Raw genomic sequence first — 27,911 nt, forward strand, 5'->3', positions numbered from 1 at the left:
CAAAAAAAAGAAAAAAAAAAAGAAAAAAAGCTAAAATAAAACAAAAAAGGTAAAAAAACAAAATATAAAACAAAACAAAAACAAATACAACAAAAAGCAGCTATCAAATATCACAAAAAAAGATGAAAAAAAAGAACAGAATGAGCTACAATGTGGACCAGATTTTATGGGGAAAGTTAAATTTGTCTACTTGTAAGCATCGTCAAGGTTTTGATATTAAATCTGAACAAATTTGATCTGAACATATTTTAATAACTTGTAATTCTCAATTACTGTTATTTTGAGGTTGTTTAAAGCTAGTGTACTTACTATTAGCTATTTCTGTCAGGACCACTATCATCAAAGATGATTGACAATTAGCATACAGTTTGGATTGGCGGTATGGTTCGCTACGCTTGATATTTGGAAACTGGAAATAGTGTCTTACACTCAGCAAAGTCAACTTTATTCAGGACATTTTTCAAACTTAAACAAATGCGCACACGTGATCAACACAAAAATAATGATTTTGTCAAACCCTTGATGCTTCCTTGGTGAGCTCACTGCAGTAGTCCAAAAAGCAGAAGAACCTGTGGACGTTCTCACTGCCAGGAAACGATTGGTTCTCCTCTGTACTGTCCTGTGTGAACTGATCCCTGCAAAACCAACAACACATCTTCAGGATGAATATTTGCAATAGGCAGATAAGAAACATGTCCACAAATAAAGTGAGTGTAAACACTTCATCGCTTCATAGCAAACACACACCTCCAGTGTGCGCCGGAGTAGCTGTGAATGTCTGCAGGGTTGAGTGATGAGGGTATGAGGCAGTAAAGTTCAGTCAGTCTCTGAGCGAGTAGATGACACAGTGGCGTTTCCTCAGCCAGCAGATGTCCAGTGTCTTCTTGTGGTAAACTGACCAGCAGCAGCAAACTCTCCATGGATCTGAGCACAACACGACTTTTCTAAGAGCGAGAGGGACAGAGAGTCTCATTAAAACTATGATTATGAACTGCAGTGCTCTGGGTACAGTTGTCTGGCCAATTCTAAAGATGTGTTCACACGCAAGTCTGATCTAATAAATGTCACAGAAGTTCACAAATTAAATTTGATGTAAAAACTATCTACACCAAGTTGCATATTTGCCATTTTATACTTGATTATGAGAGTGAAATTCATTGGCTTTAATGCACAACACATCACTGAACTATAAACTGTATTTTTACAAATATGTAGCAAACAATTTTACTGGTTATTGTTTAACACATGGGTTCTTGGCCAAACCAAGGAGCGACAAGGATAATTTTCTCTAACAGAGAAAGACAAGAGGGTGTAAATTAGACATTATTTTTGAGGGTCCACTTCACAGAGTATATGGCAACCTAATTTTTCATCAAAACATTGGGTATAGATTCTGTGACTCTACTGTATATGTTGTCTAAATCTTAAAAATGGTGCATAAAAGTGAACAAAATTAAAAAGTACATAAAATTAAATGCTCCAGATTCAAAGAGCAGGCAACTAACTGTAGAGGAGACTCAAGTCTAAAAAAATAGCAAAAAGTAAAACTTCTAGACCTTCACCATATAAAATTAATAATTACTAATTAAGTAATTCAATTTAACAAACAAAATGTATATCAATAAATAAAAAAAATCAAATACTTTATTCTTAAAAGTTTTCTTTTCTTAAAAGCAAGGGGCCAACTTTTAGGCCTTCGCCAGACAAAGTTAATGTATATTAATAAATAAAAATCAATTAAATACTTTATACTTTACTTTTATTCTTTATTATTTTGTTATAAACCAAGGGACCAAGAGCTTGAGGGTCTAAAGAAGAATTGAAAGAAAAAGATTTTACAAAATGTATTTTTAGGCCTGTCAAAGTTAACATGTTAACCTAATACATTAACTAAGTAAGTTGAATGAAATCATTTTAATTTATAACTTAATTATCACTAAATAATTATTTTATTTTAATGCCAGTTTTAGTTCTTGTTTTAGTTTGATTAACAATTAAACACCAAGTGTGCATATAGTTTTGTGAAAACTATTACTAAAATAATTCTCCTTTATTGTGGTGTACATAAATTCAGGAATATTTTTTTGTTTTTGTTTTATCTACATATATACAAGTCTTTGAACAACATAAGCTGCAATTTTTTTCCCCCATATGAATAACAGTATTCATATACAATGCCTAAATCACAATAAATTGGCTCATTTGGGATGCATTGTGTAAATTTAAATTAACTTTAAACCTTCAAAGGTCAGACTTGATGTGAACAAGTCTCAACAGCTCTGTTTAGTTGCACATCCAACCCATCCTACATCTCTTCACAATGACTCACCTGACTTTTCCCCAGGTGCATGAGTACAGGGATAATGCCTGTGGCTGTCTGAGGTGAGCTGGAGGGATGAGCTCCGCTCCGGGCCGAACAGGAGGAGGCAGTGCTGGAAGAGGGAGCCCTCTCGGGACTGGAGGCTCCACTGCAGCCCTCCTCCATAGCCTCGTCTGAGGTAGAGCTGCACCTCTTCTGAGAGTCTTTGGTAATCTTTGTGATGGAGATGTGGGTGTGTTTGTTATTCATTTATCACAGCTTCACATTCTAAATGAGTTTAAATGACAGTCAATGCAGTAGTGAAAGAAGACACGATGAAGAAAGTACCTCAAGGATATAGTTGAGGACATAAGGGTCTTTTTTGACACGAGTGCAAACAACAAAAAGAAACTGAGACTCCTCTGTTTCAGTCTTTGAATCAGGGAGTCCACATAGATGAACTAGTTTCTATAACAGAAAGTGACAAAAAAGAAAATTTTTATTTTATTTTGAAGGTACAATTCATAGGAATGCAACCTAATTTTCCATACAAATGGATGGAAAAATGGATGCTTCATGCCATAAAAATAATGATTCTACTGCATATGCTATCCAAATGTTAAAAATCTACATTACAATAAAAAATCAAAATCATGATAAAGTGTACAAAATTAAATTCTGACAAATAAATAAATAAATATAAACAAAACAATTTCTATTGCTTCAGTTTTCATTTACTGTTATAATACATCTGTTATTACTTGCACTACTGTTCAAAGGTTTGAGGTCGGCAAGATTTTATTATTTTCTTTTTTAAACATTGGATGCAATAAATTTATCAAAAATGACAGGTAAATATATATATCTATTTCAGATAAATGCTGTTTATTTAAACTTTCAATTAATCGGAAGAACTAAAAAAAATGTATCACGATTTCTACAAAAATATTAAGCAGCACAACTGTTTCCAACATTGATAAGAAATGTTTCTTGAAAACAAATCAGCATATTAAAATGATTTCTGAAGGATCATGTGACACTGAAGACTGGAGTAATGATGCTGAAAATTCAGCTTTGATCACAGGAATAAACTACATTTTAAAATATATTACAATAGAAAAGAGTTGTTTCACAATATTCCTGTTTTATTGTATAGTAAAAATATAAAACAATATTCTCAACCCCAAACTTTTGAATGCATTTGTACTTTACTTACATCAGTTATTATAACAGTTATTTTACATTTGAAAACAGTTTTTAAAAACACTTATTGTTCCAAACCCATATATATATATTTTTTTTTTTTCAAAGCAACAAGAAATTTTCATGCAGCTCTTTTTCATTCGATAACAGTCATCCTACTGATAATGTCATACCTGTACGGGCCGATAGACGTTGATTAAATGCAGCACAGGTTTCTGAATCTGGCTCAGGACTTTAGAGAAGAACAGCATCACTTGTTTACTCATGCCAGGAGGATACTGTACAAAGAAACAATATTTCAGTTCAGTTACATCTTTAAATATCTTTAATCTCTGTCTTCAGGCCGTGTTCTCGTACCTGTGCTTTTCCCAGCGTGCAAAGTGTCTCTAGTATTTTGTGCTGGAGCAGGTACTCCATGCAGGGACCCGTTTCCTCTCCTTGCTGTGTCTCCTCAAACACCAGGATGTCCAGCATCTGTCTGAGACGCCATGGGATGTCTGTCTGCTTCACCGGACGAGACTCATCTTTGTGCATGAGACAAACATACTATTGAAACTTTTTTTTTTTCTTTACCTTTCCTCTTTTTTTCCCTAAGGCATGGCATAATTCAATGTTTAACACACTTTGTGTGTTATAAACACTCAAATGCATAGTAAATTACTGCTTAACTTGAATTTACACATATAGTTTTACCTGTAGTTTCAATGTAATAGTTGGTTATTGCTTTCCAGTGATCCACAAAAGAGTCTAGCAGGTTTATCGATGGCTCCCTCTGTAAGAATCAGAACAGAATCAACTGTATTTTCTATTTTACTGAAATTACACTTTATTGATTCTATACGATCACTAAACACTGAGTTCCTGTAAATGCTAAATCCTTCACTGTAAAACATAAAGGTGGTTTTGAGTAATAAGCATAAAAAAGAGGTTAAATTCATGGATAAGCAGTTAGATGACTTTTTATTTTATATACACACTACTTTTCAAAAGATTAAGAAAAAGACTTGTTTTGCCACCTGGTTTACATTTTGTTATAAAGGCAAGATATTTTAGGTGTGATTTAGGCATAGAAATATTTTATGTATGTTTATGACTGTGTGTGTGTGTGTGTGTGTGTGTGTGTGTGTGTGTTTAAGCACATTTTTCCCTCTTCCTGTCAGAAACTTGTCCAGACCTGCGCATTTCTGCACCTTCCACGTGAACATACTCTCAAATGATAAACCCAACAGTGTGTGATCAATAAAAACTCTCACATATATCGTTTACTATTTAGAAATACCACATCTATGAACTTAATAAACAATAAAAGATAGTAAATCACCGCAAGTCTAGTGTTTAGTGTACTGTGTTCAACTACTGTAGCACAAAAGCTAAACTTAAGACAAGGTATATATCTTCACATAAAGTACTGAACGTCGTGACAACACACTGACAATCTATGTAATTGCATATGTCGTTCATATAGAGCAGTTAAATAAGCCTATAACACTTTTATAAAGTTTGACAGAATTGTGCAACTGTCTCGAGAGTTGTTCTACATTAGCTAGGCTAAGCTAACAGGCTAGTTTAAAGACATTCAAGTCAGTGTTTACTTACTGTTTCCAAGGCCTGCTGCAGAAAAGCCGTCACTTTATTAAACATGTCCATAGCTGGATCCCAGCAGAGCTTATCAAATTTTATATGAAGTGTGAGACATCTTTATATCGTTATACAGCGCTAGTGTAGAGTGTAAACATTGTTTATGTGGCTGCTTAGCTTGAGCGATACTATCTGCCTGCAGTAGTGAGAGCAAACACTGACCCCCACTGACACGACAGCGTACACTACAGAGAAGACTGGGAAACATCACGAAAATTAAACATTTCATTTTCAATTTATGTTGAATTTATCTCCATATCTCAAAATTATCAAGTGCACCGCCGAAAATGTTATAAAATAGGCTATTAATTTGATAAACACCATAACACTGATAACATTTGAAAAGGTACCTTAATTTAGATTTCATGAGGGTTTTAATGAAATTTCCTGTGGGCCATCACCATGGTTACTCTTGTAGAAAACTAGTGTACTTAATTGTGTTGAGTGTATATTTGTAGTGTAGTTCGAATTTTTTAAATATATTAGTAAAGACTGTACTTGCAGATAATATAATCTTGCTGAAAGAAAAGACCACTTAAGTGCACTTAGAATACACTTTCATGACTTTTTTTTATGAACACACTTAAGTACACTTTTAAAAAACGCATATAATGTCAAATGTAGAGTTTTACTGTAATACAGTACATTATAAATGATTATAATAATCGTTTGTCGTGCTTTAATGAAGTGCATATTGACTATGGCTAACTTGTTAAAGCATGTGGAAAGTACTTGATTATAATTTTAACTGTAGTTTGTTATTACAGTTAATACAGGGGTATAGCATCTGGGTAAACACGTGCATATGGGCCTGGGCTGATTGGGGGCCTGCCGAGGGGGACCTTTTAATTAAAACAAGGGAACATGTATATATATATATTTTTTTTTTTCAGGGCTATATTGCTGCCATAGAATTGCATCATATTTTAAAACTATGTAATAATAAAAATAAAAAACTGTGAGGTTGATAGCTTGGTAGCTATTTGAAAAGACTGTAGCACATCTAGCTTCAGTGACACCTGCACCATTTTAATTCTCTTTCTTTCATTTTAATTCTCTTTTATTGAAAGACTATTGAAAGTAGCCATTCTTTCCACTGAGAATACATGAAGCCTTAAAGGGGTCATATGATGCGATTTCAATTTTTCCTTTCTCTTTGGAGTGTTACAAGCTCTTGTGTGTACTGCATCATCACTGTGTCTGTCACGCGACTCTGTTGCCCTTTCGGGCTTGAACTGATGGTAAAACTAACGACATTATTAACTGTCTTGATATTTACTTTGAAAGCTGAAGCTCACGATTATGGTAAGGGATTATTGTTGAAAACGACGTGTTTGAGAGAGGCGGGGCATAGAGGACCTACAATAATGTACAGTATTTGAAAAATTATGTGTTTTTTGAACATTAAAGCATGTCAACATATTCTGTTACACCAAATACACAAAATAATGATCTTTAAAATAGCATCATATGACCCCTTTAAATTAAACACTAAGGACATTGTAGATGAACTTGCCGAAAGAAAGGCGCAGAGAATTAAATTAAATTAATTGCAACAAAATGTGAGTAGTGAGTAGTTTTTTTTTTACTTTCTTTTTGTCTTTTTGTGTTTTGGGCCGCTGCACCGGGAGTGTGTTTGCATTAGTAAATATGGTACTGTTTAAGTGCCATAATATTTTAAGAATAAAGTCAAATATATGAGATTAAAGTTGGGTTATATTGCGTGAATAAAGTTCATTTTATGGTTCAAAAAGAGAATTTTTTAATTTTTGACTGATTTATGTAAATAATTAAACAATGTTGGCAAAGTTATTTTGTTGGCGTACTGAGGTTTCGACTGTTATGGCTATTTACTATTTACAAGCTGTTTTATTGACGATTTTCGAAACACTGATTCATCGATTACATGACACATTCATTTTATGAAGTTGTTCTGGGTTTTTTTTTTTTCAACATGTTTGTTGATATTCATTCATGTTTATTTCGTGCTGTAACTAGTAGAAAAGATGATTGATTCACATGCCTCTTGAACTGAAGTGAATGCAGTGATCTCACACCACATTAAAGAGCGGAAAAACACATTTATTTTTTGTATGCATGTTTGTATTGTTTGTTTCATGATACAATTGACAGAATTTAAAGGATATGATTTGCGTTATATTAAAACAAATCGCTTATTGTGGTTATTGGGTGGCATTTATACCATCAACAAAACAGCTTGTGACTAGTCATGTAATGGGATTTACCTCACAAAAGACAACAAGAAGCGCTGGAGCTCACATTAACCTATGACGTTTGGAGGGCGTACAAATATTGTTGCATATGGGCCCGGGGCTGACTTGCTATGCCACTAATTTTCATTTAATTGAACACAGGCTTATCACTGGCCTATAGTCCACAGCATTTATTTTTTGTATTCTGTCTACTATATTTTCATGTTTATGTAAACATGCACTGAAGTCTTTGGATGCTGCATCACATCTTGCTGGATTTGAATCATGAGTTTAAAGTGTTTAAATCAAGACAACAACACAAGAATCATTCAGTTTCAGCTCTAAGTTTATTGCATTTCATTGAATATCATTTAATGTATTTTGAACTCTTTGGTCATTTTATTTACCTAATTATCTTGAATATGTATTTGATTTCTATCTACTCATAAATCTGGTTTATAGCAGGTGTTAACTGTGATTAACAATCATTGCTAATGAAGGGTGGGGTGGGGTTGCTATAAACCATTAAAGCTCATTTGATTAGAGAGAATAACCACCCGTCCTCCTGTTGTCAACCACCGTGTCACACCCCCCACCAATTTGAAATCGTGTATAAAGATGTAGCTACTACTTAAGTAGGTTAAAAGCACTCAAGCATAAGTATTTCATATTAGTTTAAACTAATACATGTTCATTTAATTGCAATTAACATGCAATTAAGTGTCCGAAAACATTGCATTCAGTTCACACTTTTAAAGTCTATTCTTTTGATCTCAGAGAAAATTGAAATGCAAACTCTTGTTGTTTTGCACGACAGACAGGATGATAACAGCACGGTCTGACATCATCAGAATGATACTGTATCTACAGAAAACAAGCAGAAAAGACGAACAAGATTCCTAGACACAGAAATGAGGCTTTATCCAGCATTACTTTATTTATTGTAGAAATATGTTCATCAGTGGTGTTTTGGTTCTCCACAGTTATCTTTTGTACAGCAATATTAGGCCATCCTTGTCTTAACCAAGCTACCAAACTATACAGAAAAAAACCTTCCCTGAAGTGGGATCAATACCAGCAAAATCTCTTCAGCTGTAAAGACAAATCAAAGCTTCATTAAAAAAACATGGATAAAAAAACACGGTTAAGGCACATTATTAGAAAAGCTCGACACATAATATACTGTATGTGCATTGGAATAAAAAGTACAAATGTTGATAAATTACCACAGATTTGTGAGTCTTGTGAAAATAAAAATAACAAAGAGGTAATTACTCTTCAATAATCAATAATCAGTTAGCAATACGCATATCCTGTCTGATCTTCACACTGACGATTCCTGATTTTGACCACGACAATGACTTGACAAACCGCAAACACAGTTTAGGTCGGGTTCAAAACAGTGCAAAGTGATTTACATAAGGATAAATACTGTGCTATAATGATAAACATACAACTCTACTTTACGTAAATGTGCCACTCTCTAGACATAGAGTTATTCAATACCTGAAATGTTGGTGTCAAAGTTATCTTTAATTTCTGAAGAAATGTACATCAGTATCATAATCTTAAAAGACATTTACTCCAATTGTAAAATGTTTTGCGGTTGCTCCCTAACAATCTTGCGACTCGATGAAAGTTTGCATACTGACAGAATATGCTGATAAAAGAGTTTGTTTGGTCAGTTATTTTCGTAAAAGTACCACGTACCCCAAAAAAGAACACAAACTTGACAAATCCAAACCACTGCATGATCCACATGCTTGGAAAGAATATTATTTTCAGTGCAATATTATATTGACAATATGAGGGGGATGTGAGAGAGTCTTCTCTTGATGTCAACCTGAAGCTTTGGTTTCCCACTCCTACAAACACAATCAGAAAGTTTAGTATTTAAGTTTAGTTTACCATAAACTTAAATACTTTTACAGGGTTTCTGCAAGTTTCATGAAGGTAAGGTTAAATAAAGACATTAAATTAAATTACAGATTAAAGAAAATTAAAGGAATAAAGGGGACAAAATGTATCATGTTCTCTAAATGTAAATGTCTAAAGAAAACACAATGAATTCTTAAATCAAGATAGAAGCAAAAAGGAAACATGAAAAGAAGCCTTGTTTTTTGAAAAATGAATTAAAATGTAGTGGAAAAAAGACAAAAATCTGCCAGTGGGCTCAGAAAAGTCTTAGATCCAAGGGAAAACAAGTTTTCATTCCCCACTGACAGATGTTTTAAGCATAAACTCACTTAATTACTTTTGTTTAATTTCTCAAAGAACAAGACTAAATGTATGTAATTAGTTGAAAAAGTTAATAATACTGACAATGATATTCATTTAGTTGCAGTGCATGTAACATTTAATGGACTTTTTTAAATAACTTTATGAATTTAAGACTTTCTGCGATTTAAGACCTTTTAGTGGGTGAATTAAGGCTTATTAAGACCTTTTTAAGACCTGCAATTTTATTATTTTACTTCACCTTTATTTCAGTTGACAAAAATGTTTTAATAATTTATTTAACAATAATGACCCTGGGTGACATTTACTGAGGAAAATGAAATGTTGGTCTTATAATTTGTAATCATATAATTTGTGACCGTTAGTTAATCATTAGTTTAGTTTCTTCTGTGCAACACGGAAGGAGATATTTTGCAGTTTTTATTTATTATATTATTTATGAGATATTATGAGATATTTTGAGTTTTAATCATTTGTCCATTTAGTCCACAAGTCAAAAGCCCACCAGTCAAAAAAGTCAGAGTTTGGTTTTTGTTGTACCTGTAGCTTCATTATGAATTAATCTACCGAGTCATCTGGAAATCCAATACAATCATAAACTCATGAGGTAGCCTGTGCATTGTGCTCACGCTGAAGGAATCTTACCTTCCTCCTCTGGAAGACCCTGCCATGCTCCATAAACAGGGCAGACGGGGCTTTCTTCAGGGTGCTTTTTGCTGAGGCAGTTCTTCTCAAGAGTGGGGTCAGAAAGCCACCCTTTGAGAGACAAAGACAGAGGTGAGTGTTCAAGAGTGAGTGTGTGTTATGCACATTTCCTTTTATGGGATGAAATGGTGAAATATCCTGAATGACTCAAACAAGTCACAGTCATTGGAAAACATTTCCAAAGTCATCAGACTGCTCCAGTGAGTCCACTCATCTTTGCTTGATGAAGTAGGATGTAATGGTGGGTTAAAACAGCTCTTATCTGAGCGTTATTCTCTGCTCCTCTGGGAGGAAGTGGCTCCCAATCCAACCCACTGTAATTACTGAACTCACTACGGCAGCAACAACCGACAAACAAAGCACCAAACAGTAGCCAAAAATCTTTCAGTTTGGAACAAAAGGCTGAAATATGACACCAAACAACACCTGATAGTAGCCCAAAACGAGATCCCATCTTTGTCTCATGTAATTGATCTTGCAAATCAATATTAGCTTGTTGCAGTTACACAATCCAAACAACAGGTGGCAGTGTAATAAAAGTTCAGCAGTTCAGTCATTTACTGACACCCAACTACCACTTTAAACTGCTCTTATAAGCCCTTTCAAAAAATACTGTTATTACCATGTTTTTTTTTTGTTTTTTTTTGACCATGTTCCAAGGATAGATACCGTGGTTTTGGGGCATTACCTTGGTGCAAAAGGGTACTGTGGAAGCGCCATGATACAGTGATGGTAATGCCATCATATCAGGGTTATTAGTTAAACTTATATTATTTCAGCTAGTTGCTAAGGCAAATTTTTTTGTTGAACTACTAAAACTAAAATAAAAAAGTTATAAAAACTACATAGATACACTCTAAAAAATGCTGGGTTATTTTTTTTTTTATTAATTAAAAAAAACAAAACAATTTTTATATTTTTTATCCAAGTGCTGGTTAGTTTTTCTGTAACTAAGGTGCTGTGTCATTTTCAGTGTTGGGTTATTTTTTTTCTACCCAACCGCTGAGTTTAGCCTGTCTCCGACGAAACAACCCAGTTGCTGAGTTCCAGTCAGAGCATGGGTTTTTTGTGTCCTCTACAGGAGAGAGCGGTTCTCAGCACCTCTGATTTGGTGCACTTCTTCAGTGAAATAAAGGTTTGTATACGTTTTATTTCATTTGTAAAGTATTTACTGTGCTGTAAATTATATTATTTTACGCACCGCAACATAAGGACGAGATGTCAGTGAGCAGTCGCTTCGCATGATTGACCAGTGGTTTGAGTCTTACCTTTCAGATAGGTCCTTCAAGGTATCTTGGAGAGGTGAGGTGTCCAAGTCGCAACATCTAACTACTGGGGTACCTCAGGGCTCAGTTCTTGGACCACTTCTCTTCTCTGTCTACATTCTATTCTTTAAAAAAAAACTTGTCCCTTTTAGACTTGCACTATTAATTTACTGCTTGTTTTCTTAAAAACACACACAAAAAAACAACTAATACTAGCTTTTCTAATCTTTTTGTATTCTATCTATTTGTTTTCTTTTTATTTATTATACAATTAACAAAAGCAAAAAAGTCCTCTAACACTAGCTTGCTCTATTCTTTTTCTATTCTATCTGTTTCATTTTTATTTATTATATAATTAAAAAAAACCTTGCTACGTGTAATGCGTTAAGCTAACTGAGACTTGTTAAAAATCGCTGTAAAAAAACGGCCAAATTTTGACAGTAACATGCTGTTTTCCATTAAAACAGTGCATTCTGGGTAATATTTGTCATTTTCGAAAAAGTAGCCTGCTGCTATATATCGTCAATTAACAGCATTCAAAGTCGACACTCAGAGGCTGTGTTTCAAATCACACCCTACATCCTCATTCACTATTCACTACATGAGTTTACTAATAGTCCACCTGACAGAGAGAATGAGAACTAATGAGTGAATTCAGACACTGATGAACACCTGCTGTTAACAAGCAGATTCACTGATGGAAAGAGAAACAAGACAAACACAAGAACTACAGCTGACTTCAGCCACAGCCTTAGACGAAATCAGCTGAAGATTTAAACAACTCAACAAACAGCTTTACCAGCTTCATTCATTACTAACCAGACTGACTTTATTTCTGTCAGTCATCTACAGAAGATCTTATTGAGAAATACAGAGGTTTAGATGATGATGCTTTATTGTTTCGTTTGACGTTACCATTGTGGAGATCAGTGTTTACTTCAGTTGGGCTCCTGACCCTTGACTTTTAAACATTAGTTTTAGTTCAATTGCTATAACTGTGTCTTTATGATACAGTTGTTGTAGCAAAAGTATTATGGCTTGTCAGGTGATGTTGGTTGTTCTCAATAATCACCATCTAGTAGACTGACTTAGAATTTTGCTGGACTTATTTGTAGTCTGCTTATATGAGCGTTTTGTGTTTTTTTAATTTTTCTTGTGTTTTACAGCATGAGCTTGATCAGTGCTGTGACAACCAGAAAATAAGGATCTAACTGTTTGGGTTTAAAATATTTTGAACTACCATGTCATTAGGGCCTTTTGCACCGTGGGGACCTTTTCATAGTACCAGAACTAATTGTGGAACTACCCACTTTTTGGCGTTTTCGCACCGCCGGAACTGGGTGCGATTTTAGTACCGGACTGCCTTTTTCGAAACCAAATTAGCTCCTACTCCGGAGCAGGGTCCAACCAGCACAACTGCTACTAATCGTGACGTAAGTAGACATTGATTGGCCAAACGCGTACGAAAACGCCCTCACCCGCCATGATTCGATCACAGCATCCTCCATTCTCCTGTTAAAACGCCACGCACAAATGACAACACTGTTGACCGGCAGTCACTTCTTAGTACACACTCTCGGTGCAAATGCAACCCTTTAAATGGTACTGGGAAATAGTTCGCGCAAACTCATCCCAGTACTTTAATACTGTACATTTAGCTCTGGAAATAAAACAGTGCGAAAGGCCCTATAAACACTCAAAGAGAGACATCAAGAATCAGCAGATGAATCTCAACAATGGTGACAATCAAAAGCTTCATGCTGCAATGCATGCTGGGTACCACCCATTACTCCCAGCATGCATTGCGGCATTAATAAATTATGCTGCTGAATTGTCCACTTATTTTCTTGGATTCTTATGTGCTTTTATTTTTGCTTTTGTTTTTATGTTGAGTTTTAGTAGCATGTTTTGTGATGTTCAGAATTGATCTATTTATTTATTTATTTTGTGGATTGTCACCATTGTTGAGATTCATATGCTGATTCTTGATGTGTCTGTCTAAATTACAATAAAGCTTTTTTTTTTTTTAATGAGCGGTGTGTTTTAACAGTGTTTCATAACTGATGGCTCAGTAGTGCTTGTCCTTCTGCTTTAGTGTCAGTATTCAATAAGAGAAGAAACACTGGATAAAATCAGTGAATCAGGAGCAAGAGAACGATTATTCTTATCAATCTATAAACAACAACACCAGACTTTTTGTCTTTTATTCGTTTTTGCCATAACAAACATGTTTCAAAAACCCCCCAAAAAAGTGAATATTAAAAGGTCAAGGTTCAAGAGCCCAACTAAAGTAAATGCAGATCTCTATCATGGTAGTGAAAAAAAAACATCTAAACCTCTGTAACTCTCAATAAGATCTTCTGTAGATGTCTGACGGGAATAAAGTCAGTCTGGTTAGTAATGAATAAAGCTGGTGAAGCTGTTTTAGGAGTTGTTTAATCAGATCTTGAGAGATTTAATGCCTTCCTTTATTTCAGCTGATTTCATCCAAGGCTGTGGCTGGAAGTTTCATTTAAAACTGAGGATTTTGTTGTGGGGTTTAAAGGGTTAAAGAAAAATCAGCATGAAACGTAATTTAACAGTAATAAACTGTTATTAATTTACGGCAACACACTGTAGAAAAACAGTAACATGCTGGCAACCAGCCCTGCCAGTAGATTACCGTTAATTCAAGGAAAAAACAGCAATATACTATAAAACATAACAGTCAGATTTACCAAACAAACAAGTTAATTTCACTGAAATATTAGTGAATGTTCATAGAAAAAAAGTTATGAAAAGTCATGAACTGATAAGGAGAACAAATATTAATCTGAACTGTATTAATGTGTTTTTGCACAAGAGAGATCTGTTAGTTTAATGTAGTTTTGTGGGTCACCATTGTGCTGGAGAGTAGAGCCTGTGCTTCAGTCAATGATGAGCCACAAACTCTGCTGTTTTATTTAAAGGCAGTAACTGTGGAGTTGCTGATTCAGTGACCATCCGTTTATTAAGCATTTTAATACATAAATGTGTACTATTGTTAGTTAATGACATTCTACAAAGATTTGAGTAAAAGTCATGTTTTGGTTGCTTTATTATTACACTTTAAGTGTTTGCGGTTTTATATTAAGAAGTATTTCTTCTTAGTGGACTCAATTGAAATAAGTTCACTGTACTAACACCATATAAACACTAGTTTTTTTTAACTCGAATGGTTTGAAGCAATCGGTTTCCAAAATGAAATGAGTTACCACATGGTATAATCACGGTAACATACTGTAAAAATGAAGAGCTGTAAATTAACAGTACAATGCTGGCAACCACAGCTGCCAGTAGATTACCGTTATTTTACAGCACAATTTTTTACAGTGTATAGCACTTGCATATCATTGCTCTTTTGTTGATTTTGATTGCTTCCATTGTCCTCATTTGTAAGTCGCTTTGGATAAAAGCGTCTGCTAAATGACTAAATTATTATTATTAATTATTATGATGGAAATGCCATTTACCTTGCATAACATTTGTTTTTATTCGTTATAATACTATTGGTTATAATACTGAGTTTAATTTAATTTGATGTTAAAATATGTTCTCTAATCTCAGTACTGTTTGTTTATGGGCAGGTTTTGGAATCAGTCACGACATTTTTCAACTACGAGTTAAAAGCGAGACCGCGGTCTGAAGTTCGCAGCTCCCAGCAGCCCTTCACCGGCTCAGATTTCAGCGACACACCGGCACGAGAATTAGCACTATTTCGGTAAAAAGTGATTACAGAGAACGATTGAATACACTTAAATTAAAATTATATTTTTATATGTTAATTTTTTTATTTCTAAAATGCTTGTTGAATGAGTTTAAATGTATGTAATATTATACACTATACTGCATTCACCCAAATAAATTAAATTTGTCTTGTATTTTGTCCACGTGTTCTTGCTTAAAGGGGTCATATGATGCGATTTCAATTTTTCCTTTCTCTAATGTACAGTATTTGAAAAATAATGTGTTTTTTGAACATTAAAGCATGTCAACATATTCTGTTACACCAAATACACAAAATAATGATCTTTAAAATAGCATCATATGACCCCTTTAATAATAAATGTTCATCTTTTTATTATTGCTGTTGCCTCTAGTAATTCTGTGTGTGATTTTGTAATAGTTGATTTAAATAAAACAACCCAGCATGTTGGGTAAAAGCATTAACCCAACCAGCTGGGTCAAGTCAAAACATTTATAAAAACTAAAAGTATCTCATTGATACTAAAATAACACTGCATCATACTTTGAAAAATTCCATGAATTTACTCAGTATTCCAAGAATAACAAGGTACTACTATGGTAAATGTCCAAACAAAAAAAAAACATGGGAGTACAGTGGTTCTGTTTGGTACTTTTTTGTAAGTGTGGAACCACCATGGTATTTTTGAAGTGCCATGGAGTACCAAATACCATGATGCATGAATATGGTAATCATTCAGTACCTTGATACAATATCAAAGTACCATGGTATTAGAATCATTGAACCATGGCACTGGCACAGTGCTTTTATTGTAGGGGAAGTATGAGGCGGAGGTTGTTACCTGTGCACGTTCAGTGCAGAAAGCGAGGGAGCGTCTGAAGGAGTTCCGTTTAGCTGGCTTCGTCCCCACGCTCCCGAGGTTGACCTCTGACCCTGCTCGCAACTGCACACGTCTCTTTCCTGTCAGATCCAGCTTCTGCACACCTCTCTCAATCTCAAACACATTTGTACCTAAAAACATAAACACACACACATGATATACACTACCAATCACCTAAGATGAATGTTTTTGAAAGAAGTCTCTTATATTTTCACCAATGCTGCATTTATTTGATCAAAAATACAGTAAAAACAGTAATTATTACAATTTAAAATAACTGTTTTCTATTGTAATATATTTAAAAATGTAGTTTATTCCTGTGATGCAAAGCTGAATTTTCAGCATCATTACTCCAGTCTTCAGAGTCACATGATCTTTCAGAAATCCTTCTGAAATGCTGATTTGCTGCTCAAGAAACATTTTTTAGTTTTATCAATGTCTTATTATTATTGTGATGCAGTTTTTAGGATTTTTTGCCGAATAGAAAGTTAAATGAAAAACAATTTATTTGAATAGAATTTTTTTAAACATGATTAAAGTCTTTACTGTCACTTTTTATCTCTTTTTTTTTTTTGTATAAAAACCAACCACTAATATAATAAACGCTATGAACAGTGTCAGTAAAGAGCTTGAGCTTTAACTTGTGAGCGGAATATTTTTATCATGCGTAGTTTCTAATTAAGCTATAATTTTGTGTTATTCCACCACAGAATGCTTTTAATCACTATACATCATTTGAGATGTGGTGGAAATGACAATGTGTGGAAATCTTCAAGACTTTCAGAAAAATAAACAGAATTCCCCTCTGATGCATGTGTGTCCACTGTTGCACATTGTTAATAGGCAAAGTAAACTAGTTTGAGTGTGAAAAGTGTTTTAAGAGTGTTTATTTTCTAAAAGGTGGTGTATTATTTTTCAGAGTTTTGTGGATGTTTATTCATTTTCTACTTTTCACCCTCTTTTAATCTCTTCCCTGAGTAGAGCATGTTCTGGAAAGTTGGGTTCAAAAAGAAAACATGATATTCTCATGGTTTTGACTGAAGAATCTTAGAGGATATGTGTGTGTGTGTGTGTGTGTGTGTGTGTGCGTGTGCGCGCGTGTCTCAATCCATGGGACCAGCCAAATGTCAACAGTGATGTCATCTAGAGCTTAATCAAATGTTATTTTCAATCACAATTTTGACTTCCAACGATTATGAACATGAGATAATTGAGATAAATGACACTCTGGTTTTCGTCTTTGGAACACATGAAGCAATCTGTCACACAGCCAGGTCTTCACATACTTGCAAGGTCAAACACTCACAGAATTGTGTCTTTTTTTTACAGAAATTATCACAGCAAGGATGCATCAAATCAACAGTACAGACATTTATAAAGTTTATAAACTTTCTATTAATCACAATATCCTGAAAAAATGTATCAGTTTCGTCAAAAATATAACCAGCACAACTGTTTTCAGTACTGATAATAATCAGAAATGTTTCTTGAGCAGCAAATCATCATATTAGAATGATTTCTGAAGGATCATGTGACACTGAAGACGTGTGATGATGCTGAAAATTCAGATTTGCATCACAGGAATTTCAATATATATGAAAATAGAGAACAGATACATCAGACTGTAATAATATTTTTAGTTTTTACTGCATTTTGACCAAATTGGTGAGCATAAGAGACTTCATTCATTAAAATATCTTACCGACTCCAAACTTTTAAATAGCAGAGTATGTCGACTGCATTGGATTTCCCTCCTAAACTCATTTCCGCAGTTCAAATGCATTTCTTTAAATGCTCTACTGACAGTACCTGGCCACTTCTTAATCGTTAAATGTCATTTTGCATGCCACTTTGTGGTAAATGTTTCCATGATAAATACAATCAAATATCTCCACTGACCATCATCACACACGCTTGGCACAGATGGTATTTCCTGCTAAAGTGTATTTGACAAACCCGATGAGAAAAACAGCACCATAAATAGGTCCATAATCATAATCAAATACATCAAAGTCAATAGAAATACCACATCGTGTCAATTTGTGTAAGAAAACATTATGCAATGTTTAGATGCTCTAATATTATAGTGTATAATTTAGGTCACGCTGACCTTATTTAGCAAATAAAACAAAATGATGCTCTGGGATGTTATCCAAATCCATAATCCAAGAGCATGGAAAGTTTATATAATTCGCTATATAATTATTTAGCACTGTTCAAATTAAAAGCAGATGCCTCTGAATTGTCATGTATCTGCCGTGGATGAGGGAGCGATGGTTAGGAAAGCCGTATGTATGTCTTAATCATATGTTTTGTGCTCAAGAGGGAAATAGGCTTATGTTTGGTCACAGGACCAGCCTGTCCTATGGGCCATATAGGTGGTCGCCCAAGGCCTGTGAGATGGTCTATAAACTTCCAGCAACCGTTTGCATCTCTCATTTTATTGACCAAATGTATTTTCTGTATTCCCAAAGATTTTATGAGAGAATAATGAGCTGGAAAGACTGATGATGCTAATCAGCTTAAAGCAATGAGGTTAGATGGATAAAAAATTCCTATGAAAGTAAAAGTGACTTTTACAACCAAATTGGTGACAGAGTGAGTGGGACCAGGCAATGAGGGCAGAGAATGGGATGAAACGAGAGAGAACTATAAATGTACAGTATATTTTGATCTTAATGTGTTTCTTTTTCTTTAAAAAGTGCAACTCAGGATTAGCGACTGGGGTAATATGACTGACTCACTGTGGTTGCTGAAGATTTCATTATTGCTGTAGTTGGCAGAATCCTTGGATGACACCGATTCTCCGTTTCCACCAGTGTAGGGTTTCTCAAACTGAAAAATGGATGGAACAGATGTATAAGTTATAAGTAATGCTAGTTTGTCAGAGTAGCAGTGAACAATGACTGTCCATGAATTCAAAACAAGTCAACATTGACTATTTACAGTACTATCATTGCACTATATCCCTACTGTGAACAATTCATCCGTGCGTGTATTTAAAAAACGTTTGCCTTTGTAATCTTTCACCAAAATGTGAGAACTTGCTCTGAAACCTTTTTCATTTTTGGCTGATGTCACTAAGCTCTTTTATTTTTCAACCCCCCCACCCACCTTCAGTCTCAAATATTGTCATGTTATGGCTGATAACCACCAAATTCTATACTGTTTTGTTGAAATAAATATTAATAAAAAAGTAAAAACTAATATTAATTGCATTAAATGCTTCAAGTGAATTTAGGTATTGCAACATTATAATGTGCAGTATGAAAAACAGATATTACTTTTGAGATTTGCTAAGATTACATTTAACAGTGTTATTAAATTTGTAGTGTTTTTTTTATATTTACTGAATTAGATGATAGTAAATGTAATCTAAATGTAAAAATATGGAGCAATGTGCATCATAATTAAATATAGAGTATCAGCTAATACATATCTAATATTGACTGATGCTGCTAATTTAAAAAAATGTAATATTTATTATGTAACAGATATACTATTTTTCAAAAGTTTAGGATCAGTACGGTTGCTTAATGTTTTTGAAAGAAGTCTCTTATGCCCACTAAGGCTGCATTTTTCTGATGAAATAGACACTAAAATAGTAATATTGTGAAATATCATTACAATTTAAAATAACTGTTTTCTATTTTAATATATTGTAAAATGTCATTTATTCCTGTGATTTAAAGCTGAATTTTCAGCATCATTACTCCAGTCTTCAGTGTCACATGATCCTTCAGAAATCATTCTAATATAATTTGCTGCTCAAGAAACATTTCTGATTATTATCAATGTTGAAACTGAAAACAGATGTGCTGTTTAGAATTTTTGTGGAAAATGAATAGATATTAATGAATAGAAAGATTAATAAAAATGTCAAAAGAACATTTATTTTAAATAGCAATTTTTGTTAAACAATTTTAATGTCTTTACTGTCACTTCTAATCAAAATATTCAAAATAATGCATCCTTGCTGAATAAAAGTATTAATTTCTTTAAAATAAAATCTTTCTGACCCCAAACTCGCTAATGTACAACCAAATTTACTGTGCTGATTTAAAGAAAAATGCCCCCAAAGCATTGCAATATGGCCTAAGTAAATAATAACTATAGATATATCGTCACTAAATTGCAAACATAGAATAATATTGATTTCAGTCTGGTTACATGGGTCAAATGCACTTTATGCCCCCTGCTGGGCCGTACCATGTGCTCCAGTATGGATGTGTTTGAATAGATGGGCTGCGGGTGGACTGATGGACCACACAGCTGCTGAAAAGGGTCATCCATGTACATGTTTGAGGTGGGAAACCTGCGGCTTTTCAGACCACTGAGGAACAGAGGAAACAGAAGAATGGAAAGAGGATGCGGAAAGAACTTGAGTACTTCTGAGAGTGAGTGTGTGTGTAGATCAGTGATTCATGCTCGGTGCATATGGAATGCTGGCAGCAGACAGACAGCATGTGAATGTGAGTGTGTGTGTGTGTGTGTGTGTGTGTGTGTGTGTGTACCTCAGTGACTCGTGGCTGGTGTGTTGATATGGAGAACCAGCTGCAGTTGAACTCCCATCCTGCAGGAGCTGAACCCACTGCTCTTTATCATCTGCACAACTCGCCTGCACATTCACACACAAAAAATAACATCTACAGTCATTGAAAATATAGTGACAACAGGTCAACATGATAATAAATCAAAATAAACTACATTTACTTCACTTTTTTCAATAAGGCAATGATATTTATGAGCACTGCTGCAGTACTACAGTACAGTGATTGTATCAGATGAGGATACTGTGCCATTTTCATATATAATGCACAAATGGACATAGTACCACCAGGGTTATTATAGTTAATTAAAACAAAAACCATAAAAAGCATGTTGCAACATAAAGTTGCAACAAAAAATAAAAGTTGACTGAAATAAAATATACATCTGAAAAAAACTATTAACTATTATTTATTATTTTATTTCAGCTAGTTGCCAAAACATTTCCCATTTTTATCCAGTTGAACTTGTTGTACTAAAATAACTAAAACTAAAACTGACATAAAAATGAATAAAAACTACAGAAACTACACACAACAATTACTTAATCTCTAAATAAATTAAAATGAAAACATAATATGAAATTAAACAACAAAATATAATAAAAAAAAACTCCAATAGTATCTCAATGGTATTTAAATAACACTGGAACTAAAATTAAAATAAAAACTGAAAATATAAAATAAAAGCTCATTCAAAATATTAATAAATATAATAATAATAATATAAATAAACATATGAATAAAAATTTATAATAGTATAAAATAATACTTTAATATATAATAAATAACATTAATATTAAAATAAATAAACTTAATTAAAATCACACTGTTCCTACTGTACACTGAAAAAATAGTAACGGTGATTAATTCTAATCATCTAAACATCCCTGAACCAACCTATATACATTAATTTACAAACAAAACTAAATTTTATAAATCGGGTAGAAATAACTCTATAAGGTAATAATTGCAGAGTAACTTTTTTTAAACAGTGTAGCTTCTCTAAATCACATCACATCTAATAATTTAATAATTTATGCATTTAGCAGATGCTTTTATCCAAAGCGACTTACAGTGCATTCAGGTTATACATTTTTTACCAGTATGTGTGTTCCCTGGGAATCGAACCCAAGACCTTTTGCGCTGCTAACACAATGCTCTACCATTGAGCCACAGGAACATAACATAACATAACATCTAAGGTCATTACCGTACCTCTAGCACAGCCACCTGGTCCCCGTGCTGTGTGATGGTAATGCGGTACGCGTGTGCTGTATCCGGGCCGGGTCGCACCTCGCTCCCTCTGAGCTGAACCGTGTACTGAGGGGTCTCTTCTGATGCCTCGTCCCGATACATCTTCAGGACCCCGTCCTCCACCCGACACCACAGACTCTGCCACTGACAGTTCATCAGCACGTTCAGGAAGCCCGCTGAGGACAGAGAGACACAGAAGTGTCCACATGCCTGACAATAATCTGTGTGCACGTATAGCTTATTACATTTCATATTGTAACCTTGTTTAGATGGTGTGTTTAAAGTTGCAGTGTTTCATTTTTATTTTGTTCAAATACTTTCTACTATTTCAGCGAAAATCAGAGACAACTATAAGTAACTAAGAAGAATACTAAGAAGTTTTTTAGTGTGTTATTAGTATACTTCTTTTACACTTGAGCTTCGGTCTACTTTTTAATAAATCAAAGATATACTTGACAATATTACACTTATGTATACTTGGCTTACACATTGCACTTAACCCACACAGAAACACAGAAACACTTGACTGATTTTATTGATAATTCTTTCACAGTGTTAGTGTATTGTATATTCATACTGGCTTCTCTTAAAAGCCATTACTAGAATCAATCAATTTTAATTCTCATCACAAAACATCACTTCACACAGCAAATGGAGCAATTAATTTAGAAATCATAGGTATAAATCCACTGGTAGTGTAAACTGCAAGTCTAGTTGAAATACAGTTAATGGTATATTTAATGTATAAAAAGTAATTCCTAAATAGTAACTTAAAAGTTAAGTTACTTATAAGTTACTTAAAGTGCATAAATAATAAAATTATTACATAAAGTATATTTGGAAAAAAAAATACTTGAACTTTAGTTTACATAATAAAATTAACTTGAAGTATACATATTTCTTTGTAAGGGTTTGTATAGTGTGCGTAGTGTATACTGCGTCATTTGGGACACAGCTTTTGTCTCTGTGGCACTAACACTTGTTTGAGCATCCTGACTAGCACAACACATTGGCTTAACCATGAAGTGTTTAGGGTGGTGCTACCTGCTCATCGACCAATTGCAAACAATGTTTTCAAACCTTTTAAACTATCTACCCAAAACATTTTAAACTGTCTACTTTCATAATTCAGTTAAGTGATGATAGTGCTGCAGAAATTCCACATTTAAGCTTAAAACAAAGTTCAGTGAGTCAGTAATCAGTAATCAAAGTATGCTCGTGCAAACACATAAATAAACAAATAAACTTGTTTGAAGGATTCCCTTTCAAGTTGTTTGTGGAAACACATAAAGTAGACATCTACACATGTCTCTAATCAGCGAGCGCACGTTTTCAATAACAAAACATCAAAACATTACTCAGCGAGTGGTAAGATGTAGCCACTTCTAAGTTTCAACTAAACTTTTGATCTCCTCCAAAATCTCATTCACTTACTTCTTTCATAAAAGAAATCGTTTTCCTGCTTTATAAACACATACATGCTCTTCTTCCATAAATGCTGAGCTGCTATCAAAAAGTTCACCCATATATTTACAAACCAAACTTCTGAGGTCATTGCTGTGGTTGTCACCCCGGTGTCAAAGGTGACAATCAAATCTCACAGGAATCCATCCACAGACAATGGCACAGTGTGGAAAACACCCAGCCTGTGTCCTGTGCGGCAAGCAGTGAATTTAGCCCCTAATGAATAACACCAAAACACTAGCGAGTGAACAATGCCACAGTTGTGCTAATAGCAGCGCTAGCAAAGACGCAATGTATGCAGACCTTCTCCACATATGGGGTATAAAGCATATGCTGTTAGTACACGTCTTTAATTAGAAACAGCATTAAGGTTACGGAATGACAAAAAAGAACTGTGGGAAATACAGACATTAAACAGTCAATGAAATCAAAACTGACCCTATTCACATTCTTAAAATTTGTTTCTGGTTTTATGGTGAATGATTCATCGCTGCAATTTATTCAAAACTAAAAGAAAATATTGCCTTCATAATTTATTATCAAAATGCAATGAATCACAACCTTGGTTGGCTGGTGTGCTTAATGGAAGTGGTAGTTCCCTTTCATGGGAACTTCGAACTGCGTCCTCTAGGGGTCGCTATGGGGAACGCCTCATCGTGACCCGTGTCTGAAGCATACATTGAAAAAACACCAACTCGTTGGCCGGCAACAGCCATGACGTCACTACCGGTGAGACTTATAGTATAAATAGGCGCCGGGAGCACACATCATTCTCTTCTTCGTCTTCATTGACTGTTTTGTTTGAAGCGTGCATTTCTGTGGTAAGAGCGATCTCTATTTATCTCATTATGGCGAGCACTAGCAAAGCATTTAAGGATGTGTGCCATGTAAATATTTTCAAAATATATACTGTATGTGTGTGTTTATATTATACATAATAAATATACACAATACACACAATACATATTGTTTATGCAATTTTGATGGAGCGGACCCCCAACAGAGAGGAAAACCATGGGAAAAACATGATTGGGCTAGTTTTAATTAGCAGTTGGACTGGTTTTGTTTAAATAATATTGCATAATATTTACTAAAGTAATTAGAAACATGAACATTTTTCAATTAAAAAAAAAAATTATTTTGAAAATTTAAAAATCTGTAAAAATAAACAGATTTATACTTTAGATGGCAACTTAAAATGCAAAAAAGTAATCCTATTATGGAGTTTTTAAAAATAAATAAAGAATTTAAAACACAAAAAAGGGAAGTAAACAGTAACCAGCAGGGAACTTGAAATGTGCTCTGCTGCTGCATTTTTGCAGTTTGGGGAGGTTTGTAAATGTTTAACGGGTATTTAAAGACTTGTTTACATGATATAAATGCTTTTCACCATCCAATCTGTTCCTGATGGATAAAAGTCATGACATGCATTTACTTCAACTTTAATTTTTTAGCTTTCATTGAGAGGACAGTGGAAAGAGGACAGGAAATAATATGGAAAAGAGGAGGGACTGGGATCTAGAAACGACATCAGCAAGACTCAAACCCACATTTCCGTCATGAGCACCACAACTCTCAACGCCTAACCGCTACAAACGCCTTTGTTGCAAATGCAAGTGTGTCTGCTCACCTAGGTCTTTATCTTTGATTTCCACACTGCTAACTGCAGATGGAAGACTTGAGATTTTCTCTTCATCCGAGTCCGTATGGAGGACAGTACTTGACTAAAGCGAGAAAGAGAGACTTTCTTACTAAATGACATTAGCAAGCACAGAATGTTCTCCAGCACAGGTAAGTCAGTCCTTTTTCTACAAATTGGCTTAAGACAGAACACAAGACTTTGCTAATCAGTTTAGTGCATGGATCAGGCCAGCAGAAGATTCATGAAAGAGACTCTGTGGAGTGGAATAGATGTGAGGGAAAGGTCTGCAGGTGATTAAGCACCAAGCTAATTCAGTAACATCTCATTCAGAGAAAATAAGTTATGCTGTTACTCTCTTGCTGTGTCCATCACATTGATAATGTTGTTAACATAGACAGCAGAATCTGGCATGGTGTCAGTAGCGTGATTTACCTTGAAAGAGTCCAGCCTCTCGCTCCTCAGAATGGATGAGGAGCTTTGGGATTCAGGCTCGTAATAAGAGGAGCCGCCCACTTCTTCTATAATCTACAAACGAGACATACAAAAAAAACATGTCAGGTTAGTTATGTGTTAAAGTCCGCATGAAATGTAAATTCACCCATCTATTTTCTAAATGCATATTATGCGTGTTATGCATTTTATTGTAAACAATAACACATCGGAGCATATGTTTCATTTTTTTTTTATGTTTTGAGCTCACATTCATCTGCCTCCGTTTTTGAATACAACGCCCACATCTCAACATCCAATCAACAATCGATGCACAGAACCAAGTCCTGTCCTACATTTTGTCTTTTTCAGTAATTCATTACACTAATGTACATCACAATAAGTAATAAATTCACTGCTTGTGGTTCATTGCAACTTGAAGTTAAATGTAAGTCTGTGTTTAGACTTGTCCAGACCTTCCTCCACTCTTCGGCCTGCGTGCTGCTCTGGAAGCCCAAGATAACCGTTTCGGCACTGGCCACCACCTTCAGCTTGTGCTGCATCTTCTTACTGTGCCTGGATTTGTAGACCACGTAACAACCCGTGAGGTTTAGCTCCAGCAGAGGGTGCAGGTCTTTAGCGCACTTAAAACACTACCAGGGAAAAATTAAGCATATATTATACACAGTTACTTAAAAGAGTATTTATTAGGAAAACAATATACTTTAAAAGAATACATAAATGTGAAGTGAATGTAACGTTTTCAGACACTTAACTGCGAATTAAATGAAAAAGTATTATAGTTCAAAATTCAAATGTAATTTTCATTAGTACTTTTTGCCCACTTAAATAAGACTTGTACATCTTTATATGTAATTTCATAATTAATTCTATTGTCTGTTGGAATATGGTTAAAGTGTACTGCTGAATGTACTGATCAGCATGTATGGTAATATACTTCAGTGTCATTTCTACTGAAATTTGTATGTCATGTATTTAAATATATTTGTAATTACACATTTGTAAGGATGAAGTTGCATATATGTTAACTTTAATAACTCTACAGTTAAAATTATAATCAAGTACTTTACATGTGCTTTAGTATGTTAGTCAACATCAAAACAAGTCTACTTTAAAGCATGACAAAGATTATTAAAACAATGATTTAAAATGTGCTTAAAAGTTAAACATTTAATTTGACATCATTACAAAGGGAACTTTTAAATGTGTACTTGCATCTTGTTTAAGTACACTTAAGTGGCCTTTTCATTCATTCAAATTATATTATCTGCAAGTACAGTTTTTTTAAAACATACTTTTAATTTTTTGAAGTACACTACAAGTGCACATTCAGCACAACTGAGCACACCTTTGGACTGTAACAAGCACAGAAAATAAAATCCAAGAAGGTGAATTTAGTCTTCAATTTTGATTTGAATTGTCGACTCTTATTTAGATTTTGAATTGTCGAATCTCATTCATCTAAATACTGTAAATATACGACAGTTAGTGGAAACTAGAGATTACGGTTCATAAAGTTGCAAATATGGATATTTTTCTTACACAAATGCATTGATTCACTTCAAAAGGCCTTTATTAACCCCCCGGAGCCATGTGGAGCACTTTATATGATGGATGGATGCACTTTTTTGGGCTTCAAAATCTCAACCACACATTCACTGCCAATATAAAGCTTGAAAGAGCCAGGACATTTTTTAATATAACTCCAATTTTATTCGTCTGAAAGAAGAAAGTCATATACACCTAGAATGGCCTGAAGGTGAGTGAATCATGGGGTAATTTTCAGTTTTGCGAGAACTATTCCTTTAAATCCTTCAAATATTCTATTTGTCTCATGCATACTTGCACAGACAGATGAAGACTGTAGCTCATAAAAACATAAAAAAAACATTGTAGCTTGATTTTAACCAGACATATAAACATATTACCTAAGAGCACATGAATGTGTAGACAAAAAGTAAGGCAGTTTGGAATAGAGCCATATGAAACCAAATTGAGGCTCTTACCAATAATGAGTTGTGCTTAATAATGAAGAGCTGGCGGGTCCACTGACCCAACCACTTCTTCTTCCAGAGGTATCCACAGATGCGTGACTCTGGCACGGGTCTTAAACACGGTTGAGAGGAGCTCCACTGGATGTAGTGAGCTCTGTCCTTTACAAACTCCTCATCATCCTCCTCTTCACCATACGACTCGTAGTGACTGCTGTCTGAGTCCACTTTATCTGAGGCATTTAGATTTTAGCATTAAAATTAAAATTTTAGCATTACATGTGTATGTCAGTTGTTTTATTAAACTGCTGAATTGTCTCATGTCCCATAAAAGAAAGTGAGTTAGGCATGTTTAGGCCCAATCCCAATTCTATTTTATACCCCTTCCCCTTCCC

The 27,911-nt window shown here is 34.4% G+C and overlaps 2 protein-coding genes across 3 annotated transcripts in view; both read right to left on the reverse strand.

Annotated features, from left to right (window-relative positions):
- Nucleotides 1-5,306, reverse strand: part of LOC107691562 (protein FAM160B2-like) — a 10,177-nt gene extending 4,871 nt beyond the window's left edge. Inside the window, exons 1-8 of the mRNA XM_016490214.1 lie at nt 5,099-5,306; nt 4,196-4,274; nt 3,860-4,026; nt 3,676-3,780; nt 2,648-2,767; nt 2,330-2,533; nt 748-944; nt 518-635 (exon numbers count right to left, since the gene is read on the reverse strand). Coding sequence (XP_016345700.1) covers nt 518-635; nt 748-944; nt 2,330-2,533; nt 2,648-2,767; nt 3,676-3,780; nt 3,860-4,026; nt 4,196-4,274; nt 5,099-5,149 — 1,041 coding nt within the window. The 5' untranslated portion in view covers nt 5,150-5,306. The remainder of the gene's footprint in view (nt 1-517; nt 636-747; nt 945-2,329; nt 2,534-2,647; nt 2,768-3,675; nt 3,781-3,859; nt 4,027-4,195; nt 4,275-5,098) is intronic.
- A 3,009-nt stretch (nt 5,307-8,315) lies between these two features.
- LOC107691563 (actin filament-associated protein 1-like 2) overlaps nt 8,316-27,911 on the reverse strand; it is a 48,495-nt gene continuing 28,899 nt past the window's right edge. For both annotated transcript variants that reach the window (XM_016490217.1, XM_016490216.1), the window contains exons 5-15: nt 27,532-27,749; nt 25,981-26,157; nt 25,508-25,600; nt 25,064-25,157; nt 21,931-22,145; nt 20,680-20,783; nt 20,375-20,498; nt 18,910-19,000; nt 16,127-16,296; nt 10,237-10,347; nt 8,316-9,218 (exon numbers count right to left, since the gene is read on the reverse strand). In XM_016490217.1, coding sequence (XP_016345703.1) covers nt 9,192-9,218; nt 10,237-10,347; nt 16,127-16,296; nt 18,910-19,000; nt 20,375-20,498; nt 20,680-20,783; nt 21,931-22,145; nt 25,064-25,157; nt 25,508-25,600; nt 25,981-26,157; nt 27,532-27,749 — 1,424 coding nt within the window. In that variant the 3' untranslated portion in view covers nt 8,316-9,191. The remainder of the gene's footprint in view (nt 9,219-10,236; nt 10,348-16,126; nt 16,297-18,909; nt 19,001-20,374; nt 20,499-20,679; nt 20,784-21,930; nt 22,146-25,063; nt 25,158-25,507; nt 25,601-25,980; nt 26,158-27,531; nt 27,750-27,911) is intronic.

This window comes from Sinocyclocheilus anshuiensis, unplaced genomic scaffold (genome assembly GCF_001515605.1).
Source record: "Sinocyclocheilus anshuiensis isolate Anshui unplaced genomic scaffold, SAMN03320099.WGS_v1.1 scaffold630, whole genome shotgun sequence".
Classification (NCBI taxonomy): Eukaryota; Metazoa; Chordata; class Actinopteri; order Cypriniformes; family Cyprinidae; genus Sinocyclocheilus; species Sinocyclocheilus anshuiensis.